Source organism: Xenopus tropicalis, chromosome 10, assembly GCF_000004195.4.
Source record: "Xenopus tropicalis strain Nigerian chromosome 10, UCB_Xtro_10.0, whole genome shotgun sequence".
In the NCBI taxonomy this organism is placed as follows: domain Eukaryota; kingdom Metazoa; phylum Chordata; class Amphibia; order Anura; family Pipidae; genus Xenopus; species Xenopus tropicalis.
Window position 1 is genome coordinate 20,917,194 of NC_030686.2, and position 21,703 is coordinate 20,938,896.

The 21,703-nt window shown below is 41.7% G+C and overlaps 1 protein-coding gene across 2 annotated transcripts in view; it reads left to right on the top strand.

Annotated features, from left to right (window-relative positions):
- Positions 1 to 15,094: 15,094 nt before the first annotated feature.
- Positions 15,095 to 21,703, top strand: part of cyth2 (cytohesin 2) — a 51,146-nt gene continuing 44,537 nt past the window's right edge. The window contains exon 1 of one of the 2 annotated variants that reach the window (XM_012971663.3): positions 15,095 to 15,338. In XM_012971663.3, the coding sequence (XP_012827117.1) occupies positions 15,320 to 15,338 (19 nt within the window). In that variant the 5' untranslated portion in view covers positions 15,095 to 15,319. The remainder of the gene's footprint in view (positions 15,339 to 21,703) is intronic. The other variant, NM_001005039.1, reaches the window with a different exon arrangement.

A 21,703-nucleotide genomic window follows, 5' to 3' on the forward strand; every position in this document is an offset into this window, starting at 1 on the left:
TATGTAGAAATAAAATAGAACCTTGTAATTGATTCCAACTAAGATATAATTAATCCTGCAAAACAATCCTATTGGGTTTAATTAATGTTTTATTGATTTTTTAGTAGACTTATGGTATTGAGATCCAAATTATGGAAAGACCCCTTATCCGGAATACCCTTGGTCCCGAGCATTCTGGATAATGGGTCCTATACCTGTACTAGACTTTTTCGTAAGCCTACTGACCATAACTCTATCCTACATGCCTCCAGTCACCACCCACCGGCTACAATCAAGGGCATTCCGTATTCTCAATTTCTCAGGGTAATTAAAAACAACAGCTCCACCGATACAGCCAAAATCCAGCTTCAGGAGATGTTTGACAGATTCATTGAACGTGGCTACAAGGAACATGTCCTGCAGTTACAACTTCAGAGAGCCCTTTACCACACTCAGGATTCCCTGCTTAATAAGGAACGTACATCTAATAAACAGACATCACCACTTATTTTTACCACCACTTTTTCATCTTCCTCTCGGGCATTGGTGGAAAGTATCAACAAAAACTGGCCTATGATCAATCAGAACGAATCCTTGTCCCTCTACCAGGCCCACAAGCCCCTTATTGGTTACAAAAGGGGTAATAGTTAAGAAACCTACTGGTCAAAACTGACTTTAAGGGCTCTGGCACACGGGGAGATTAGTCGTCCGCGACAAATCTCCTGTGTCTTGGGCGACTAATCTCCCCGGATTTCCCCAGTTTCCTCTCGAGGCAACTTGCCGCGTATGCCATCCCACCGGCGATTTACATTTTCGCCAGTGGGATGGCAATCCGGGGAGATTAGTCGTGTGCCAGAGTCCTAAAAACCCAGATGGCAAACCGAGACTGGCTCTCTTCATACAAAAAACTCAGGCGCTATAAATGCCCGGACTGTGTTACCTGTAGGTGCTTACTAACTTCCCACACCCACATACGGGCAAAAGATATAAGATTTTGCACAGATTGGGCTGCCTTTCTACCTTTGTTATCTACATTATCACCTGTCCCTGTGGCTTGTATTAGGTGGTAAGACTGTTAACACCCTGAGAGAACATATCAGCAACCACCGCTCGGCTATCAGCAGAGCTCTCAAGGAGGGCGAATCAATCCAACCAGTCACCAGACATTTTTTGAACATGCAACACTCTTTGCCTACCTTCAAGTGCATGGCTATAGACTACCTGCCTCCTCTTTCTAGGGGAGGCAACAGGGACTTAGCCTTACTTAGAAGAGAATCTCATTGGATCTATAAACTGGACTGTGTGGCCCCACGGGGTTTAAATGAGACATTACCGCTAGGATGCTTTGTCTAAAGGTCTCTTGGACCTTACAAAATTTAGCTCTTTCTCTCTATCCATATGGCTGATCAGATTTTCCACTACAGAACAGAGATAACTACTTACTATGTGCGACTTTGTATATCTTTTGTAAAAAATTGTTTTTCCCTTGTTCCTCACTTTGTTACTATGTATTCCCTCCTTAGTAACATTGCAACACTGTTCCTGTTGGGTTCGTCTCAACGTTTAAGTATTAACATGACCCCTGGTGGTAACCTCTGGTGCTACCATTTCTCCTTTATATTACATTTCCATGGGTAGCAGGTGTACCCTTACCCCTTCCTATTTGTTTGTATTGTGCCCCGCGGGGGGCACTTAAACCCCTCTCCTCAGGACAGGAGGGCTTTGGGCGAATTCCCTCCCTTGCAGCTGAGTGTGCCCTGCGGAGGGCTTATAGCACTAAGTCTGTCACCATAGGAACCCTAATATGTGAGAGGTGCGGCATGTAATACCGTCTATAGCAGCGCTTTAACAATACACAGTATTGTAACTTTATGTTACAAGCACACAGGGCCGGATTTCTCTCTGAGGCGCCCCGAGGCCGCCCCTGTGGGTGTCCCCCTCTGCGCATGCCCGTACGCGCCCCCCAGTACGCATGCCTGAACGCGACCCCCGTGCGCATGCGCGAACGCGCCCTCTCCCCAGTGCGCATGCGCAAACGCTCCTTTAAACTTCCATACGGAGCAGTGGGGAGAGGTCCCGACTGCTCTGTATGGGAGCCAAATTTAAAATTCCCCCCCCCCCCCCCCGCTTAAGCGCATAACTCATTTTGGTATTACTGATATCACCCGATTACTCTGGTGCAACGGCAAAAATTCTATGACACTTGTGCTTAACTTTCTGAACTTCGGGGGTGGCCGTAAGGACACGCGCCCTCTGTCCAGAATGAGAGGTGGTATAAAATGAAGGGCCCTTTTCATATTTGTGTAATTATTGGAGGTATAATTGGTTTTACCCTTCTCACATAATACCCTCAATGCTCCAAGGGGGATGAACGAAGATTGGAGTTTAAAATGCTTCTTGTGAAACGTGTATTGTACTAATTACATACTTTTTTTCATTTCAGATTTATTTACCATTCTGGACTTATTTTAAATTAATATGGACACTGTTACTAAATGGACTGGGTTCCTATCCATATGGTAGGATTTAACCTTTTGCTATACATTGTTTACACTGATTAAAGTGATACTGACAGCCACTTACATTTTTTTTAAAAACCTGCTGTTGTGTTTTAATTTGTATCAGCTTTAAATTCCTTGTAAACTAAATCTGCAAAGTTTTTTCGCTTCATAATTATGGTAGCACGAATTACAGACCCACGGAGCCGCCATGTTTGTTCCCCTCTTCCGGGTTTTATTTTAAATGCCTCCCAAGTGAATAAATATCAAATACCAATCACAAACCTGCAACACCCCTTCTGCTTTCTGCTGGTGTGTGACAAGCTCAAGCTTGTGTGTGACAAGCTCAGCTCCTTGTCTATGTGTAATAGGGAGGTGGGAGGGAGGCACAGGAAAGCTTAAGCTAACTTGCCTGGAAGAGCAGAGAGGGGGCACATTCCTTTGAAGTAGAAGATCAAGCCTGCCTGCTATGTTTGTATGTATGTATAACTTTATTTATAAAGCGCCACAAGGGTACGTAGCGCTGTACAATCTTACAGAATACAAAATTACACACAGGGAGGACAAGTGATATAATAAATAAATACAATAAATATATATATATATATATAGATGCTTGGAGGAAGGTACCGCTCACGCAGGTCTTAGGTTCAATTTTATAAATTTTATTACAGAGGCAAGAGAACAATATATATATTGTAAGCGAGATCAGACATACAGACAGTCCTTTAGGTGAATACAGTCCATTTTATTGTGTACAGTGACTGACTCTGGAATCCAGCAGAAGCATAAGTAAAACAAAAGTAAACAAAACCCTTGCCACACTTGGGCTCTAACTAATACACAGGGTGCTTCCCTCTCTATTACCGGTCCCCTACTGGGATTGCCGGCTAAACCAAAGACACAACTCCCCAGAGTCACAGTACCTTTTGAGAGTCCTTCTGTTTGGGAGAAAATGCTCCAAGCTGCTTCAGGCAGGCACAGACCCTCACACAGCAAATTCAGTCCTCAGTCTCAGCTCCAGCCCCTCACTCTCTCTGACTGCAGGCATATCTAGCCTGCTAATTATTCCCCAGGTGTGATTCCTTTGGGGAATTAACCCACTCAGCACCACTATACATGAGGGAGTAGGAGATGAACCTAGGGGAAATATATCTCCCTTCCACCTGTTTACCTGCTACCGGTTCACTATATATATATATATATACAACTGAATCACGATCCGCACTTCCGATAACCAATTCAATCAGCTTGCTAAATTGCCTGGGTGCCACTCAGGGATACATTCACATTTCAAAAAGATTACTGCAAGTGCACACCAGGGTCTTTTCCATAAAAACGATCTTTATTGTAATATTGCCATCTTATCAACGTTTCGGCTCTGGCCTAGAGCCTTTTTCAAAATACAATGGCCACATAAAAACTTTGCATTAAATACACCCAATGTTACAGGCATGTCCCAACTCCTCCCCAAACACCTCCCCCTCCTTTAAAGGGATGGTGTACTTTAAAAATCTCCCACAAAAAGATATATAAAGTGAAAATAGTCTATCTCATACAGTTTCTAGTACTCCTCACCTTAACATTATCTTGTGCTCAAAAAACAATTAAACTGACAGTATTCGTTCAACCCCTTTGGGGCCAGTGTCCCCAATCTTTTAATCCAGTACGTTTCTCGCTGTAACAGAATTCGGGCTCTATCCATGAACGGATGACAGCTGGATCTGTGTAACAAAGTGTTTCTATCCGTGGTTTTGCAATAGAGGGAATTTTGTAACGTTCCCTGCTCCCGACATACTTCGATATCTAAAAATTGAATTTTATGCTGATCACAATTAGCCGTAAAGCGAATTGGTGAGGGCAGAGCATTTAGTCTATCTATCATCTCAAAAAATTATTTTTGATCTCCCCTCCAGATGATAAAGACATCATCGATGAACCTCTTGTAACATACTAACCTGTCACCATATACTTGCAATATATTTTATCGAAGTATGGCGGGAGCAGGGAACGTTACAAAACTCCCTCTATCGCAAAACCACGGATAGAAACACTTTGTTACACAGATCCAGCTGTCATCCGTTCATGCTTAAAAGGGCCCTCCCGATTTCACAGTTTTGTAGGGTCTTACGTAACAATTCCAACAATGAGAAATGTAAGGAACAAATTGATCAGATGTGGGTCAGATTAAGAGAAAGGGTGTACGAGGACGCGATACTACGGAGGGCCCTAGATACGGCTGTAGATAGGGTCAGTTCCCCGAATTCTGGGATCGGTTGATCTTTGCTACGAGATACAACGTTGCCTCCGAACAGATAAGTAAATTGGTAAAAACAAACTGGTCTATTGTAAAGGCAGACCGAGATTTGGCGAAGTTATGCCCTGAGCCTCCAACTATGGCCTACACAAGGGGCCAAAATTTGCGTGATTTATTGGTGGTGACGGATCCCGTTAAGAGCTACCAAAAACAGGACACAATGTGGTTAAAAGGGAATAAACCAGGGCATTTTAGATGCCCAAGTTGCACATCGTGCAGATTTATGACTCCTGGCGAATATTTTCGCCACCCACAGACAGGACAGAAGATTAAGATCAAACATCATATTACATGTACCACAACATATGTGATCTACATGGTGACTTGTCCATGTGGATTGTCATATATTGGAAAAACAGATCTAACTCTTCGTATTCGGATGGACGGACATAGGTATGCAATAAGTACTGCCTTTCGTGATCAAAAAACAGTGAAGCCAGTGGCTAAACACTTTTTGGAAGTGGGACATAGATTACCTACATTTAAGTATATAGGGATAGATCATGTCCCGGCCCCTAGATGAGGAGGGGATAGAGCTCAAATTCTGTTACAGCGAGAAACGTACTGGATTAAAAGATTGGGGACACTGGCCCCAAAGGGGTTGAACGAATACTGTCAGTTTAATTGTTTTTTGAGCACAAGATAATGTTAAGGTGAGGAGTACTAGAAACTGTATGAGATAGACTATTTTCACTTTATATATCTTTTTGTGGGAGATTTTTAAAGTACACCATCCCTTTAAAGGAGGGGGAGGTGTTTGGGGAGGAGTTGGGACACACCTGCAACATTGTGTGTATTTAATGATTTAATGCAAAGTTTTTATGTGGCCATTGTATCTTGAAAAAGGCTCTAGGCCAGAGCCGAAACGTTGATAAGATGGCAATATTACAATAAAGATCGTTTTTATGGAAAAGACCCTGGAGTGCACTTGCAGTAATCTTTTTGAAATATATATATATATATATATATATATATATATAAGTGCCACGTGGCATGAGACACAGTAGGAAGGAGGTCCCTGCCCCGTAGAGCTTACAATCTAAGTGGTTGGGTAACATACAGGCACAAACTGGAAGGTAAGAGTGCACCAGGTATGGACATTTTCCCTTAAGCGCAGGACTGGGCAAAATAATGGGTTTATCTAGTTCACAACACCATGCTATGTGAGGGAGGGAGGGGGAACTCTTTGAAGCAAAGCAAGCTGAATCCTCCCAAGTTTATGACGTAGTTCTTTTGACAGATTGAGAAGTTACAGTCGGGCTGCCAGACAGTCGGGTTCAGGATCTTCAGTAGGATTTATGTAGAGAAACAGGACTTTTAGGAAAAAACAGTCAACATGACCTATAGGTAGGTTTGGAAGTAGGTACATATTTTTATAAGAAATTTTTTGGTGTCAGTATCACTTTAAGGTAATTGTGTTAACCTGTATACTTATGCGCTATGCTGTATTTTTTGGATAGTCCTTTTGGGTAATTTCCAGCAAGAAAAGTAAAAATATTTTAGTACCTGGCCACTAGATGGAGCTGGTACTGAGAGTCACATGATCCGGTGGGAGTTATGAGTTAATGGGTTTAAAAGGCCATACACTCAGCTGTTCTGTAAATTGCACCACAGGAAGGGTCCAGGTGGTCCGAAACATGTAGTGCTATGCATCTCTAATAAAGTTCACACTTTGGAGGTGGCGACCCCATACCACTGTGTAGAGAGCCATTATATAATACTTGATTGCAATAGTCCCTGCATTTTTATGCACCAGGTAACTGCGGTTCAGGGTTAGAAAAAGTGGGCGGAGCCACAAATAAACAATCATATTTCAGCAATGGAATTTTATTGGTTTGAAGCCAGGGTTCCCAAACTTTGCACAGTCAGTCATTGGGTGACTACGTATTCAAGCTTTTCTTTAAAAGTGGGCGGAGCGACAAACAGCCAATCAGATTTTATGTATTGACTTTCAATGGGGAAATTCAACCTCCTGCCATTCTCACAGTATTAACACCAGGGTCCCCAAACTTTTCACAGTTGATCACTAGGGGACTTCAATTTTAGTTTTGGAAAAGTGGAGCCACCAACAGCCAATCAGATTTCACGTATAAAATTTTATTGGTGTGATGCCAGGGTTCCCAAACTGCACAGTCAGTCACTGGTTAACTACGTACTCAAGGTTAGAAAATGTGGGTGAGGCCACTAAAAGCCAATCACATTTCTTTTAGTGGGGTAATTTTAAGTGCTGCCATTCTCACAAGTTTAATGTCAGGGTCCCAAACTTTGCACAACTTTGCACACCCACCAATCACAATTCACCTATTGACTTTTTTTGGTTTAAATTTAAACTGCTGCCGTCCTTTAACTATTAATCCTAGGGACCCTAAACTTTGCAGTTAGTCACTAGGTAATTGCAGTTTCAAGTTAGAAAAAGCGGGAATTTAAATTGCTGCCATTCAGACACTATTAAAACCATTGTCCCTAAACTTTGCACAGTGGTTTTTACTACAATATATATTTGTGATCCAAGGTTAGAAAAACTGGGTGGAGTCAACAAGATGTTCACACCATCAGCTATAACTGTGATAACCTTTTGTGATGTTTATGGAGCCAACAACAGACAGATTTCATTCAGTGACTTCACGTTTATCAAACCAACATGAAGTTTGTTCTCAAACTTCCCTTTCTAGTCTCATACATTTTCTTTTTCCTCTTCTTTTAATTCCCTTCTTAATTTTTTTCCACCATTTGATATTGATAGCCACTCCCTCCTAGACATTATTAGCCTAACACGCAAATGTTTTCTTGTTGGGTACCACAAGAGGGAGCTGCATTTATACTTGTTTTATTTAATATGTGTTCTTATCCAGACAACATGCTTTATAAATTGTTTTTCTAATTAGCTTGCCATGGTGTAGGTTTTATAAATATCCCCACTGCTGCTTCTTAACTATCAATTGACCAGCTACAACTCCTGTCAGTCTGTACAAATTGGCCATTTGTATACCAGGGCCCACCCACTGGGTTTTTTCTTGGTAACACAGTTGGCCAGTCCGACCCTGTTTGGTCTTGTTAGAAATGCGTAGTCTGTGATGCACACTTGTAGCATTTAGCAGATTACAGTGGTCATTTACTTTACCCAGGTGCAAATTGTAGAGCACTAAGGGGTGCAGAGAACATCACCGGCACTCCCCAACTTCCTCTTCTGAATGACAAACACGTTAGGGGTCATTAGGGTATGCCTACATGTTTCCCCAGCCTACCCCTAAGGCAGCACTGTAATTTGGAAAGCTTGGGCCCTTCACTCAATACAACAAACATTGTGGCTTGCATATGTTGTGTGCCTTTTGCTCAATGCCCATACAAACATAAACAAGGCCTTTTATCTGTCTTTGGGTTTTGAATGGATAGTGAGTCATTCAGTGAATAAAGTTATTATTGTAAAGACAAAGCTTATTTGTAAACTGCAAATTAAATTCAACATCAACCTTCTGTTATCTCATACATCTACCTTTAAATTTGCAGATGCCATTCATTACTCCCCATAGTTAATACCATTTAAACAAGGGTAGTGCATTAATATTGTGGATTTTAATTGCAGTGCATTTTATTTACACAGACTGCACACAAACTATAGCATTTGCAATCTTTCTTCTGGATGAGGCCAATAATTACTTTTTGGGTTCACATAGAAAAATCAATTATTGAACTGAAAAGATGTTTTGCTGTTAATGACTTTTGTTACATTTCTCCTGAAAAATCGTAAAATAAGACCATAAGAAACTAGAAAGGGAAGTTTGAGAAAAAACTTTATCTTGGGTTGAAAAACGTGAACCCAACTTTTTCTAACCTTCGATCACAGTTACATAGTAAATTTTAACCAGTAACATTGAAAGGATGAAATCTGATTGGCTGTTAGTGGTCCATCCCCCTTTTCCCTTTTTTCAAACTGCAGTCCCCCAGTGACCAACTTTGCAAAAAAAAAAAAAATTTTGCATAAAAATTACACTTCACCATTGAAAGTAAATAGGTGAAATGTGATTGGCTGTTGGTGGCTCCGCTCACTTGTTCTGTACCCAGTGACTAACTCTGGAAAGTTTAACAACCCTGGAATTAATACTTAAATAATGGCATCAGTTAAAATATAAACATTTTAAATTTAAACCAAAAAAATTATATACAGTGGCTTGCAAAAGTATTCGGCCCCCTTGACCTTTTCCTCATTTTGTCACATTACAGCCACAAACATGAATCAATTTTATTGGAATTCCACGTGAAAGACCAATACAAAGTGGTGTACACGTGAGAAGTGGAACGAAAATCATACATGATTCCAAACATTTTTTACAAATAAATAACTGCAAAGTGGGGTGTGCGTAATTATTAAGCCCCCTGAGTCAATACTTTGTAGAAGCACCTTTTGCTGCAATTACAGCTGCAATTACAGTCTTTTAGGGTATGTCTCTACCAGCTTTGCACATCTAGAGACTGAAATCCTTGCCCATTCTTCTTTGCAAAACAGCTCCAGCTCAGTCAGATTAGATGGACAGCGTTTGTGAACAGCAGTTTTTAGATCTTGCCACAGATTCTCGATTGGATTTAGATCTAGACTTTGACTGGGCCATTCTAACACATGGATATGTTTTGTTTTAAACCATTCCATTGTTGCCCTGGCTTTATGTTTAGGGTCGTTGTCCTGCTGGAAGGTGAACCTCCACCCCAGTCTCAAGTCTTTTGCAGACTCCAAGAGGTTTTCTTCCAAGATTGCCCTGTATTTGGCTCCATCCATCTTCCCATCAACTCTGACCAGCTTCCCTGTCCCTGCTGAAGAGAAGCACCCCCAGAGCATGATGCTGCCACCACCATATTTGACAGTGGGGATGGTGTGTTCAGAGTGATGTGCAGTGTTAGTTTTCCGCCACACATAGCGTTTTGCATTTTGGCCAAAAAGTTCCATATTGGTCTCATCTGACCAGAGCACCTTCTTCCACATGTTTGCTGTGTCCCCCACATGGCTTGTGGCAAACTGCAAACTGGACTTCTTATGGTTTTCTGTTAACAATGGCTTTCTTCTTGCCACTCTTCCATAAAGGCCAACTTTGTGCAGTGCACGACTAATAGTTGTCCTATGGACAGATTCCCCCACCTGAGCTGTAGATCTCTGCAGCTCATCCAGAGTCACGATGGGCCTCTTGGCTGCATTTCTGATCAGCGCTCTCCTTGTTCGGCCTGTGAGTTTAGGTGGACGGCCTTGTCTTGGTAGGTTTACAGTTGTGCCATACTCCTTCCATTTCTGAATGATCGCTTGAACAGTGCTCCGTGGGATGTTCAAGGCTTTGGAAATCTTTTTGTAGCCTAAGCCTGCTTTAAATTTCTCAATAACTTTATCCCTGACCTGTCTGGTGTGTTCTTTGGACTTCATGGTGTTGTTGCTCCCAATATTCTCTTAGACAACCTCTGAGGCCGTCACAGAGCAGCTGTATTTGTACTGACATTAGATTACACACAGGTGCACTCTATTTAGTCATTAGCACTCATCAGGGAATGTCTATGGGCAACTGACTGCACTCAGACCAAAGGGGGCTGAATAATTACGCACATCCCACTTTATCAGTTATTTATTTGTAAAAAATGTTTGGAATCATGTATGATTTTCATTCCACTTCTCACGTGTACACCAATTTGTATTGGTCTTTCACGTGGAATTCCAATAAAATTGATTCTTGTTTGTGGCTGTAATGTGACAAAATGTGGAAAAGTTCAAGGGGGCCGAATACTTTTGCAAGCCACTGTAGGTGAAATCTGATTGGCTGTTGGTGGCTCCACCTGTTTTTTTTAACTCTGAACCTGGTGACCTGGTACCTGGTGACTAGCTCTGCAGTTTGGGTACCTTAGTATTAATATTTAAAAAAATGGCAGCAGTTTAAATTTAAACATATGAAGCCTATAGGTGAAATCTGATTGGCTGTTTTTGCCCCCCAACCACTTTTCTAAACAGGAACATAGTCACAGTGACAAACTGTGCAAAGTTTGGGGACCTGACATTAAACATGTGAGAATGGCAGCAGTTAAAATTTCCCCACTGAAAACAATGAAAGAAATATGGGTGGCCCCGCCCACTTTTTCTAACTTTAAGTATGAAGTCACCCAGTGACTGACTATGCAAAGTTTGGGAACCCTGACATCAAACCAATAAAATTTAATAGTTGAAATCTGATTGGCTGTTGGTGGCTTCGCCCACTTTTTTAAAACTAAAACTGCAGTCCGCCAGTGACCAACTGTGAAAAGTTTGGGGACCCTTTTGTTAATACTGTGAGAATGGCAGCAGGTTGGATTTCCCCATTAAAAGTCAATAGGTAAACTCTGATTGGCTGTTGATGGCTCCGCCCACTTTTTCTGGCCTTGAACCGCAGTTACCTGGTGCATAACCCTGCAAAGTTTGGGGACCCCAGTTTTATTACTGTGAGAATGGCAGCAGGTCGAATTTCTGCCAAATCAATAGGTCAAATCTGATTGGCTGTTCACAGTTTCAATTTCCCCATAAAAGTCATAGGGTGAAATTTGATTGGCTGTTGTTGGCCCCTCCCATTTTGGGGTCATCCAACAAATGTCACTATTTCATTCAGGGTGACCCCATTATTATGTTATTCACGTTTGGGGGGTGTAGCTTCAAAGCTGTAAGTGTGGCAGCAGTTTGAAAATCTTCCCTGTCAAAGTCAATGGGAAAATTGGGGTGTTCAGAGTGGCGCCACAAAAAGAAGGGCAGGATCGCTTAGAAAAGCACAAGCAGCCTGCTCCGCTATAGGGCGAAGAAGTGTGGAGAGTTTGAGTGTTGTACCCCTAAACCTGTAGGAGGAGTAGCGTTTAGAAATTGGGGGGCGCTAAGAAGAAGAAGAAGAAGCGGAAGAAGTAGAAAAAGCGTAAGAGTAAGCTGAAGTCGAAGAACAGTATGTTGGGTTTTTCAACCCAACATAATTAATCTACTCTGCCATATTGGGCCACAAGGAAACAGTAACACCAAAAAACTAAAATTGTTTTAAAGTAATTAAAATATAATGAACTGCTGCCTTGCACTGGTACAACTGGTGTGTTTGCTACAGAAACACTATAGTATATAAAATAAGTTTATATAAATAAGCTGCTGTGTAGCATGGGGGCAGCCATTCAAGCTGGAAGAAAGGAGAAAAGGCACAGGTTGCATAAATGATAAGTTCTGTAGAATAGAATGGGGTTTTATCTGTTATCTGTAACCTGTGCCTTTTCTCCTGTAGCACACAGCTACACAGCAGCTTTGTTTATATAAACTATAGTAGTTTGTCTGAGGCAAACATATCAGTTGCACCAGTGCAGGGCAACAGTGCATTATATTGTAAATACTTTTATACACTTTCATTTTTTAGTGGTACTGTTCCTTTAAGGTACCAGTGGGTCCAAGACAAAGATCTTATTGGTAGGCCCCCACAACTCATCCATTAAATTTCTAATAGGGCACTTTCATCCAATGGTGCTATTCATCCACTCCCATTATTGTGTTGGGTTGAAAACCCCAACATACTGTTCTTCGACTTTGGCTTATTCTTCCTAAACGCTATTCCTCCTACACTTTTAGGGGTACAACACCCAAACCCCCCACACTTCTTCGCCCTATAGCGGAGCAGGTTGCTTGTGCTTTTCTAAGCGATCCGGCCCCCCGTCTTTTTGTGGCGCCGCTCTGAACACCCCAATTTTTCCATTCCAGGGAAGATTTTCAAACTGCTGCTGCCGCACTTACAGCTTTGAAGCTACACCCCCCAAACTTGAATAACATCATAATGGGGTCACCCCAAATGAAACAGCGACATTTGTTGGATGACCCCCAAAGTGGGAGGGGCCACCAGCCAATCAAATTTCACCCTTTGACTTTAATGGGGAGATTGAAACTGCTGCCAATCTTACAGCTTTGAGGCTACACTCCTCAAACTTGAATCACAAAGTCATGGGGTCAGCCTGAATGAAAATATGATGATTGCTGGATGCCCAAAAGTGGGCGGAGCTGTGAACAGCCAATTTACCTATCGACTTGGTGGAAATCCAACCTGCTGCCATTCTCACAGTAATAACACCGGGGCTCCCAGTAAGGCACCAGGTAACTGCGGTTCAGGGTTAGAAAAAGTGGGTGGAGCCACCAACAGCCAATCAGATTTTACCTATTGACTCTAAATGGGGAAATTCAACCTGCTGCTATTCTCACAGTATTAACACCAGGGTCCCCAAACCTTTCACAGTTGGTCACTAGAGGACTGCAGTTTTAGTTTTGAAAAAGTGGGCAGGGCCACCAACAGCCAATCAGATTTCACCTATTGAATTTTATTGGTTTGATGCCAGGGTTCGCAAACTTTTCACAGTCACTGCGTGACTTTGTACTCAAGGTTAGAAAACGGTCAGATTTCACCTATAGACTTCATTTGTTTAAATTTAAACTGCGGCCATTCTTTAAATATTAATACTAATGTCTCCAAACTTTGCAGAGCTAGTCACCTGGTAACTGAGGCTCAGAGTTAGAAAAAGTGGGTGGAGCCATTTTAACAATTTATTTTCAATGGGGAAATTCAACCTGCTGCCATTCTCACAGTATTAACATCAGGCCCACTAGGGGACTGCATTTTTTTGGTTTTAAAAAGTGGGTGGAGCCACCAACAGCCGATTAGACCTCACCTATTGAAATTTTTTTTTTGTTTCAATTTAAAATGCTGCTTTTCTGACACTATTTATGTCAGGGTTCCCAAACTTTGCATAGTCAGTCACTGGATGACTACATATTCAGGGTTAGAACAAGTGGGAGGAGCCACCAACAGCAAATCCATTTCCACCCATTAGATTTCATTGGTTTATATTTAAACTGATGCCATTATTTAAATATTAATTCCAGGGTTGTTAAAGTTTCCAGAGTTAGTCACTGGGTATTTGCCATTCAAAGTTAGAAAAAAGTGGGCAGCCAATCACATTTCACCTATTTACTTTCAATGGTGAAGTGTAAAATGCTGCCAGTCTCACAATTTTTATGCCTGAGTCCCCAAAATTTGCAAAGTTGGTCACTGGGGGACTGCAGTTCAAAAATAGGAAAAGTGGGTTGAGCCACTAACAGCCAATCAGATTTCATCCATTGAATTTTATTGTTTTAATTTAAAATGCTGTCATTCTCACACTATTTATGCCAGGGTGCCCACTGTTTGTCACTGGCTGACTTCGACTCTAGGTTAGAAAAAGTGGGAACACCCACCAACCACCAATCACTATTCACCTATTGACTTTTATTGGTATAAATTTTAACTGCTGCCGTTCTTTAACTATTAATCCTAGGGTCCCTAAACTTTGCACAGTTAGTCACTGGGCAATTGCAGTTCCAGGTTAGAAAAAGGGGGTGGAGCCACCAACCGCCAATCAGATGTCACTTGTTGACTGTTCTGTGGACCCCTTGCATTGATATTTATATGTATTTCATGTACAACTGCCTGTTGTAGCATTGGATCTATTCCCTGCATACATGTGACATCTGATGGGGCACAGGAGTTTTATTTGAGCTGTTGCATTATTTATAAGCTATATAATTGGCCTGCATATCGTGAGTAGGGTGGCTCACTAGGTGCCTTGGTGGAAAAAGATTTGTTTTGGTCTAGTGGCTTGTTAATTTAGCCTATACTGTATTATTACTTCACTATATATATTATCTGATCTGCCTGCCCGAAACCTAGGAGTAATGATCAAGCTAATTAGGACTGTACACTTCTCTACCCCTGTCACCCAATGTTTGGTTCACAAACTGGGATACTGAGGTACAATATTTGTGGGAGGGGGTGTTATTCTACAAGACAAAACCACTGGCAAATTATCAGTGCAGTAATGGCATCCCTAAAAGCAGAAACCCGTTACCCTAAAAGCTCCAAATTGTTGGTAGGCCATCTCCCGTAGAGTTAATTTTAAGAAAATAATTGCTTGTTTTCCTGTTTCTCTGTAACAATAAAACAGTACCCTGTACTTGATGGTAACTAAGCTGCATAAATCTGTATTGGTAACAAAACAATCCTACTGGGTTTATTTCATGTTTAAATGAATTTTAGCAGATTAAAAGTGTCGAGATCCAAATTACAGAAAGATCCCTTTTCAGAAAACACCAAGTCCCAAGCATTCCAGATAACAGAGGCCAAACCTGAGTATATCTACAGTATATGTTTCATTTTCAAGCTATTTGGCCTATAGCCATGGTATCTGTTAATACATGTCTGTGGTGTTGCCTCATTCTCTCGCTGTGTGCACGCTTGTCTCTCTGTGGTTTGTGCCTGTGTGTGTCAGGAAAAGGGTGTGACAATTCGTCTGTTTCTCACCCTCCCTTCCGGAAACTGGAAGATTAACTCACATCACGACTGTGCTCACCTACTGCTGGGCTATGTTTCTCGGATTCTAACAACCATAACAAATCCGGCTATTTTACCACAATAAGGACAACCTGCCTCTGGAGCCTTCACTATAAGCACTTCGGTACCTGCTAAGCCAACTGGGAATTGCCATGGTGTTGGTTACAGATGGTGAGTGGCGGGGGAGGTTGATAATGAAAGTATATCAGATTGGCTGTGAAAAATCTTGTGAATATATATTTTATTTGCTTACGAATTTGAGGCAGATAAGGTAGTGGGCAGGAAATAGAGAAGAGATAGCCATGGAGTTGGGGGGCAGGGGGGATGCAGCAGCTGTCAATACTCCCTGAGATAAGTTGAGGGCTAAATGAGCCCTCAGCTTGCCAGGCAGGGAAAGTTGGGGAGGGGGGCACAGCTATGTGAACCAGACAGTTACTGAGCTGCTCATTCCCTCATAATATTATTTCTAAAGAAAAAAGGACTTTTTGGGGGGAGGGGTGCAGTTTGTGGTTGCTGAGCTGCTCACAATGTCACTGTGCATTAGTGTAAGAGCTATGAGAAGAATTGAAAGGGGGGAGGTGCTGAGGCTGTGCACGTGCATTGCTGGAATTTAAGAAGTGTGTGTGTGTGTTTGTGTGTGTGTGTGGGGGGGGGGGGGTTGCTGATAACCACATAGTCAGTGTCACTTAAAGGAACAGTAACACTAAAAAATGAAAGTGTATAAAAGTAACTAAAATATAATGTGCTGCTGCCCTGCACTAGTAAAAGTTGTGTGTTTACATCAGAGTCTACTATAATTTATATAAATAAGCTGCTATGTAGCCATGGAGGCAGCCATTCAAAGGAGAAAAGGCACAGGCACATAGCAGATAACAGATAAAACACTATTGTATTCTACAGAACTTATCTGTTATCTGCTATGTAACCTGTGTCTTTTCTCCTTTTTTCCAGCTTGAATGGCTGCCCCCGGGGCTACACAGCAGCTTATTATATAAATTATAGTAGTGTTACTGTAGCAAACACACCAGTTTTACCAGTGCAGGGCAACAGTGCATTATATTTTTATTACTTGGAAACTCTTTCATTTTTTGGTGTTACTGTTCCTTTAACTGTCTGCTTGCATTCCACTTGCACTGTCTCTGGCTGCCACTCATCTGCACTTAACCTTAAATAAATAATAAAGATGGACAATAATTTTGATTTGACACTGTCCATCAGTGCATGCAAGTCACATGTGGCCCTGAATAAATTCAGCTGGCAGCGTGTGTAGTGAGATGTAGTACAACTGCTGCTTATCCAGGCTGCTCTTAAGTTATGTGGCCATACACCTGAAGGACTGCTTGTCTGATGAGGTTGGCAAATGAGCAGATCTTTGGCTGCCAATGTGCAGCATCATATTGGGTTTATCCAACTGTTTCGACCTCAGGCCAACGACTGGATCATAATGGAGGCCAATGCTGGGAAAGGATTGCATGGGCGCTAAAAACCTGCCCAGTTTTAGGCTAGAAGGGGAGGAAGTCGGGAAGGGTCCATATGCAAGCAAATAAGCTGCTGACTTGGTCTGAAGGAGTCGAATCAGTTGCCTAAATTTGCCAGCATATGGGCGATTTTAACTAATAGCTATGGGCCGGCTGGATTGATGGCCACTTATAGTAAAATGTGCTGAGTGTTTGTTAAGTGACTATTACACCAGTTTCTTATAAACTAAGGGGCACCAGTGGGACTGGTGGATATTGGGTGAGATTTGGTTTTAGGGCTTATGTTGAGCACCTAGAACTATAGCAGAGTGACTGTTACCCCAATGTTTCTATATATCTGTAACCTTGTTATGAGGGGGGCCCAGTGTGCAGGCCAGTTTGGGTGAGATTTAAGGTGAGTGCTTATTTGTGCCTGGGTACCCCTGTAATTATAGAAGGGTGTTTCTATATATCTGTAACCTTGTTATGAGCTAAGGGCGTCCAGCCTGAGGCCCAGTTAGGGAAAGATTTGGGATTTGTGCTTATTTGTGCCCTGGGTACCCCTGGAACTATAGCAGGGTGACTGTTACCCCAGTGTTTCTATAAACATTATTATGATCTAAGACGGCTTAGCTTGAATATAATTTTGGTAAGATACTGGTGCTTGTTTGTCTCCTTGGATAAATCACCCTGAAAATGGGTTTAGAAGTAGATATCTTCGGGGATGTAGAAATATACTGTTCTGTGCATGAGTGCATACTGTGGGGCATGTGCCATTATGAGCAATTTGTGTTTTTTTTTCTGTGAAAGCTCTCACACAAGTTGGTCTATTTGCAACTTGCTAGCCTAGTTTCAGTTTGAGAGCTACAGCTGATTATTTCTCCTTTCCCATAAACATATAATTAAACTGTTTATCAGACAGGAACCCGACCCCCTTTCGTGGGGTCAGCTTCTTCCATTTTTATACCCCTGGATGGCTGTCAGGCATACCTCCCCCCTTTTTTCAGCCACACCCCCTAAATACCACTCCCATTTGACTAAATTTGGCAGGTTATTTAAAGTTTGAACACATTTCTGGGGGTTTTGGGGTCTTGTTTTATGTGTTATTATAGTTTGTTTAAGCTGCAAGTTTCAGTTCCCCCAAGTGACCTGTTTAGCTTATTAGTTACAATTGTATCTAAGTGCAGGTGTGGCTTTTTAACTTTCTGGGCTCTCTGCCAAAAGCCCACTTATTTAATTAAATGTGAAAACAATGTTTTTAAGTGCAGGTGAAGCTTGTTAAAGGAGAAAGAAAGGTAAAAACTAAGTAAGCTTTATCAGAAAGGTCTATGTAAATACAGCCATAAGCACTCACAGAAATGCTGCACTGACTTCTCTGTCAAAAGATTTCTTGTGTTTGTAATTCATGTGCCAGAGACACACATCTCTCTGCTTTCTCCCCTCTCCTGCTCCCCCCTCCCTCAAGAATGCTAAGAACTCACTCCTCCCCTTAGAAATGTGGATCTAAGCCAATCAGCAGGAAGCTGACTCATAGGCTAACTAACTAAGCATGTACACTTGGTCTCGGTGCAGGAGTGAGGCATTGTGGGAACTTTCTTTACACAGCTCAGCATTTTTTCTTCCTGTTTGGCTTCTGATCATCTGAACAGGTGAAATATGGGGAGACTTAAGGGCACTATTGAGACAACTGTAGCTCTGCAGCTTTAGATGAACTCTTTATTAGCCTTTCCTTCTCCTTTAAGATTTCTGGGCTCTCTGCCAAAAGCTACGTTTTAATTAAATGTGAAAAACAATATTTCTAAGTGCAGCTGAAGCTTGTTAACTTTCTGGGCTTTCTGCCAAAAGCCGACTTATTTAATTAAATGTGAAAAACAATGTTTCTAAGTGCAGTGACGCTTGTTAACTTTCTGGGCTCTCTGCCAAAAGCTACTTTTTAATTAAATATGTATCTTTTTTAGCTTCAGTGCAGGAGATCAAAGAGAAAAGAGGCACTTTTCAGTAAGAATCCGGGACTGCGGGTTGAGCTGTCAAAAGAGGGTCTGTCCCGTGACATAATTTATTAGACCCGCTGCAATCTGGTTTTCGGCCTGCGCACTTTACTGAGATGGCCTTGTGCAGAGTTACAAATGATCTTCAGGTTGCCAAAGCTAAAGGTCACTTTTCTATACTAATCCTCCTTGATCTATCGGCTGCGTTTGATACCATCGACCACTCCCTCCTGATGCAAATTCTGCATTTGATTGGTCTCTGTAGTCAGGCTGCATCCTGGATCTCTTCTTACCTCTCTAACTGTTCATTCACTGTCTCCTATGCTAACAAAACCTCATCTCCAGTTCCTCTTAATGTGGGGGTACCCCAAGGCTCTGTACTTGGACCATTGTTGTTCTCCCTCTACACGCTGTCCATGAGAGATCTTATCCGTTCATTTGGCTTTAAATATCATCTGTATGTTGATGATATCCAAATTTATTTGTCGACCCCTTCATTAAATAAAACTGAGACTCAAATCTCTAACTGCCTCCTGGCCATCTTCAATTGGATGAACCAACGCCACCTCAAACTAAACCTAACAAAAACTAAACTAAAGATCTTTCCACCTAAGCCTGGTCCTACCCCCCACCCCCCCTTTATTATCTCTATTGATGGCACACTCATCGACCCTGTCGATTCCCTGTATTGTTTGGGGGTGGTCTTTGACTCCTGCCTCTCCTTCTCTGACCATATTAACACCACTGTCAAAACCTGTCACTTTTTCTTACGCAATATTGCTAAAATCCGTCCCTTTCTTTCTACTGCAACAGCTAGGCTGCACATGCATGCTCTCATCCTATCCCAGCTTGACTATTGTAACCTGCTACTAACTGGCCTCCCTAACTCCCATCTTTCCCCCCTACAGTCTATATTAAATACTGCTGCCAGAATTCTCATCCTCTCATCCAGGAGAGTTTAGGCCCTTCCCCTGCTAAAGTCCTTATCGTGGCTTCCTATTAAACAAAGAATATCTTACAAATTTCTTCTCTTAACCTTCAAAGCCCTCCATTCATCTGTTCCTCACTACATCTCCTCTCTCGTGTCTCCGTACGTTCCTGGCCGACTCCTTCGTTCCTCGCAGAGCAACCGTTTGGTTGCATCCCCCACTACTACTGCTGTCTCCCGCCTTAAACCATTCTGCCTTGCAGCCCCTTACATTTGGAATGCCCTCCCTGATTTCTTCTGCAGAGAATCCTCCCTCGGTCTTTTTTAAACTAAACTTAAAGACTACCTTTTGGAGCACTCACCCAGCACCTGCTCTGGGAACTAGCACTTATATTGTAATGACACCCATTGTGACCTACAGCACTTATATTTGCCTATTTGTGTCTGTAAGTTATTCTCCCATCTAGATTGTAAGCTCTACGGGGCAGCTCTCTTGTGTCTTTGACTCTTAACTTATTGCTGTATCTTGTATTTATTTGTATTTATTGTTATACTATGTATTTATCTATTATTTTCTTAATAACCCCTGTTTGTATTAATGTATTCTACTGTACAGCGCTGCATACATAAGTAGCACTTTATAAATAAAGATATACCTACATACATACATACAGTTGGGAGATATGGTCAGGAGTCTGCTGTGCCATATGCTGAGTGGCCTGAATTAAATGTTTACTTTTTGAAGTTGACTTCATTACCAGCTTTACATGGTAAAGGACTGTGTAATAGGAATGTATTTTAAGCAACTTTTCATGATGTTTAATGTAATGATATGGTTTGGAACAGTTACCTAAGCCTGGTCCCCTGTTCTCCTGCTTATCTGGCTGACTACTTTGAGACTCAAATAATACGTAACAGTAGTCGACTGTCCTCAGCCTGCATCTTTCAAATCCCACAATTCTTTGCACACGGGATGTCAATAAGGAAAGTAACGTTGCAGTGCGATGCATTGTGGTTTATGCATAAATGACTGCTTTCTAAACTAAGGTCTGCAGGTCTTGGTAATGTTGTTTGTAGATGGATAAAGTATCATGTACAGAGGCCAATGGTACATTCTCTTCTTGATGTAGGGTTCACGGTGGGGTGGTCCAGGGTTCTGTATTAGGTCCACATTTATTTAATTTGTTCATTAACGAGGAGGGCACTGTAAGTATCAGTGTTTTCCAGGTAAAAACTCACCATTTCATAAATACACTTCAAAAAATCCCATAGGAATGAATAGAACATGGGTGAGTTTTTATGAATTAAGCGCTGAACTCACATTTTGATAAATCTGCCCTTGATGCAGCCACTTATACCCTTAATGGGACTAAGTAAGGCAAAGCCTTGATGGAGAAGGATCTGGGGGTGTGTGGGTGATAATAAACTTATCTAGAGCAAGCAATGCCAGGGAACAGCAGGAAGGGCCAGAAAGGTATTGTCCTGTATTGAATAGAGTGTAGATTTTGTCTACAGTGTTTAGAAAGGATTCTAATAATGCTATGTACTCTACATGGCACAGACGTACAATAAATGATAACATGCTGCTATTTTTTTAATCTGTTGCCATTTTTTATCATTCCATATACAGTGGCTTGCAAAAGTATTCGGCCCCCTTGAATTTTTCCACATTTTGTCACATTACAGCCACAAACATGAATCAATTTTATTGGAATTCCATGTGAAAGACCAATACAAAGTGGTGTACACGTGAGAAGTGGAACGAAAATCATACATGATTCCAAACATTTTTTTACAAATAAATAACTGCAAAGTGGGGTGTGCGTAATTATTCAGCCCCCTTTGGTCTGAGTGCGGTCAGTTGCCCATAGACATTGCCTGATGAGTGCTAATGACTAATTAGAGTGCACCTGTGTGTAATCTAATGTCAGTACAAATACAGCTGCTCTGTGATGGCCTCAGAGGTTGTCTAAGAGAATATTGGGAGCAACAACACCATGAAGTCCAAAGAACACGCCAGACAGGTCAGGGATAAACATAAGCCAGGGCAACAATGGAATGGTTTAAAACAAAACATATCCATGTGTTAGAATGGCCCAGTCAAAGTCCAGATCTAAATCCAATCGAGAATCTGTGGCAAGATCTGAAAACTGCTGTTCACAA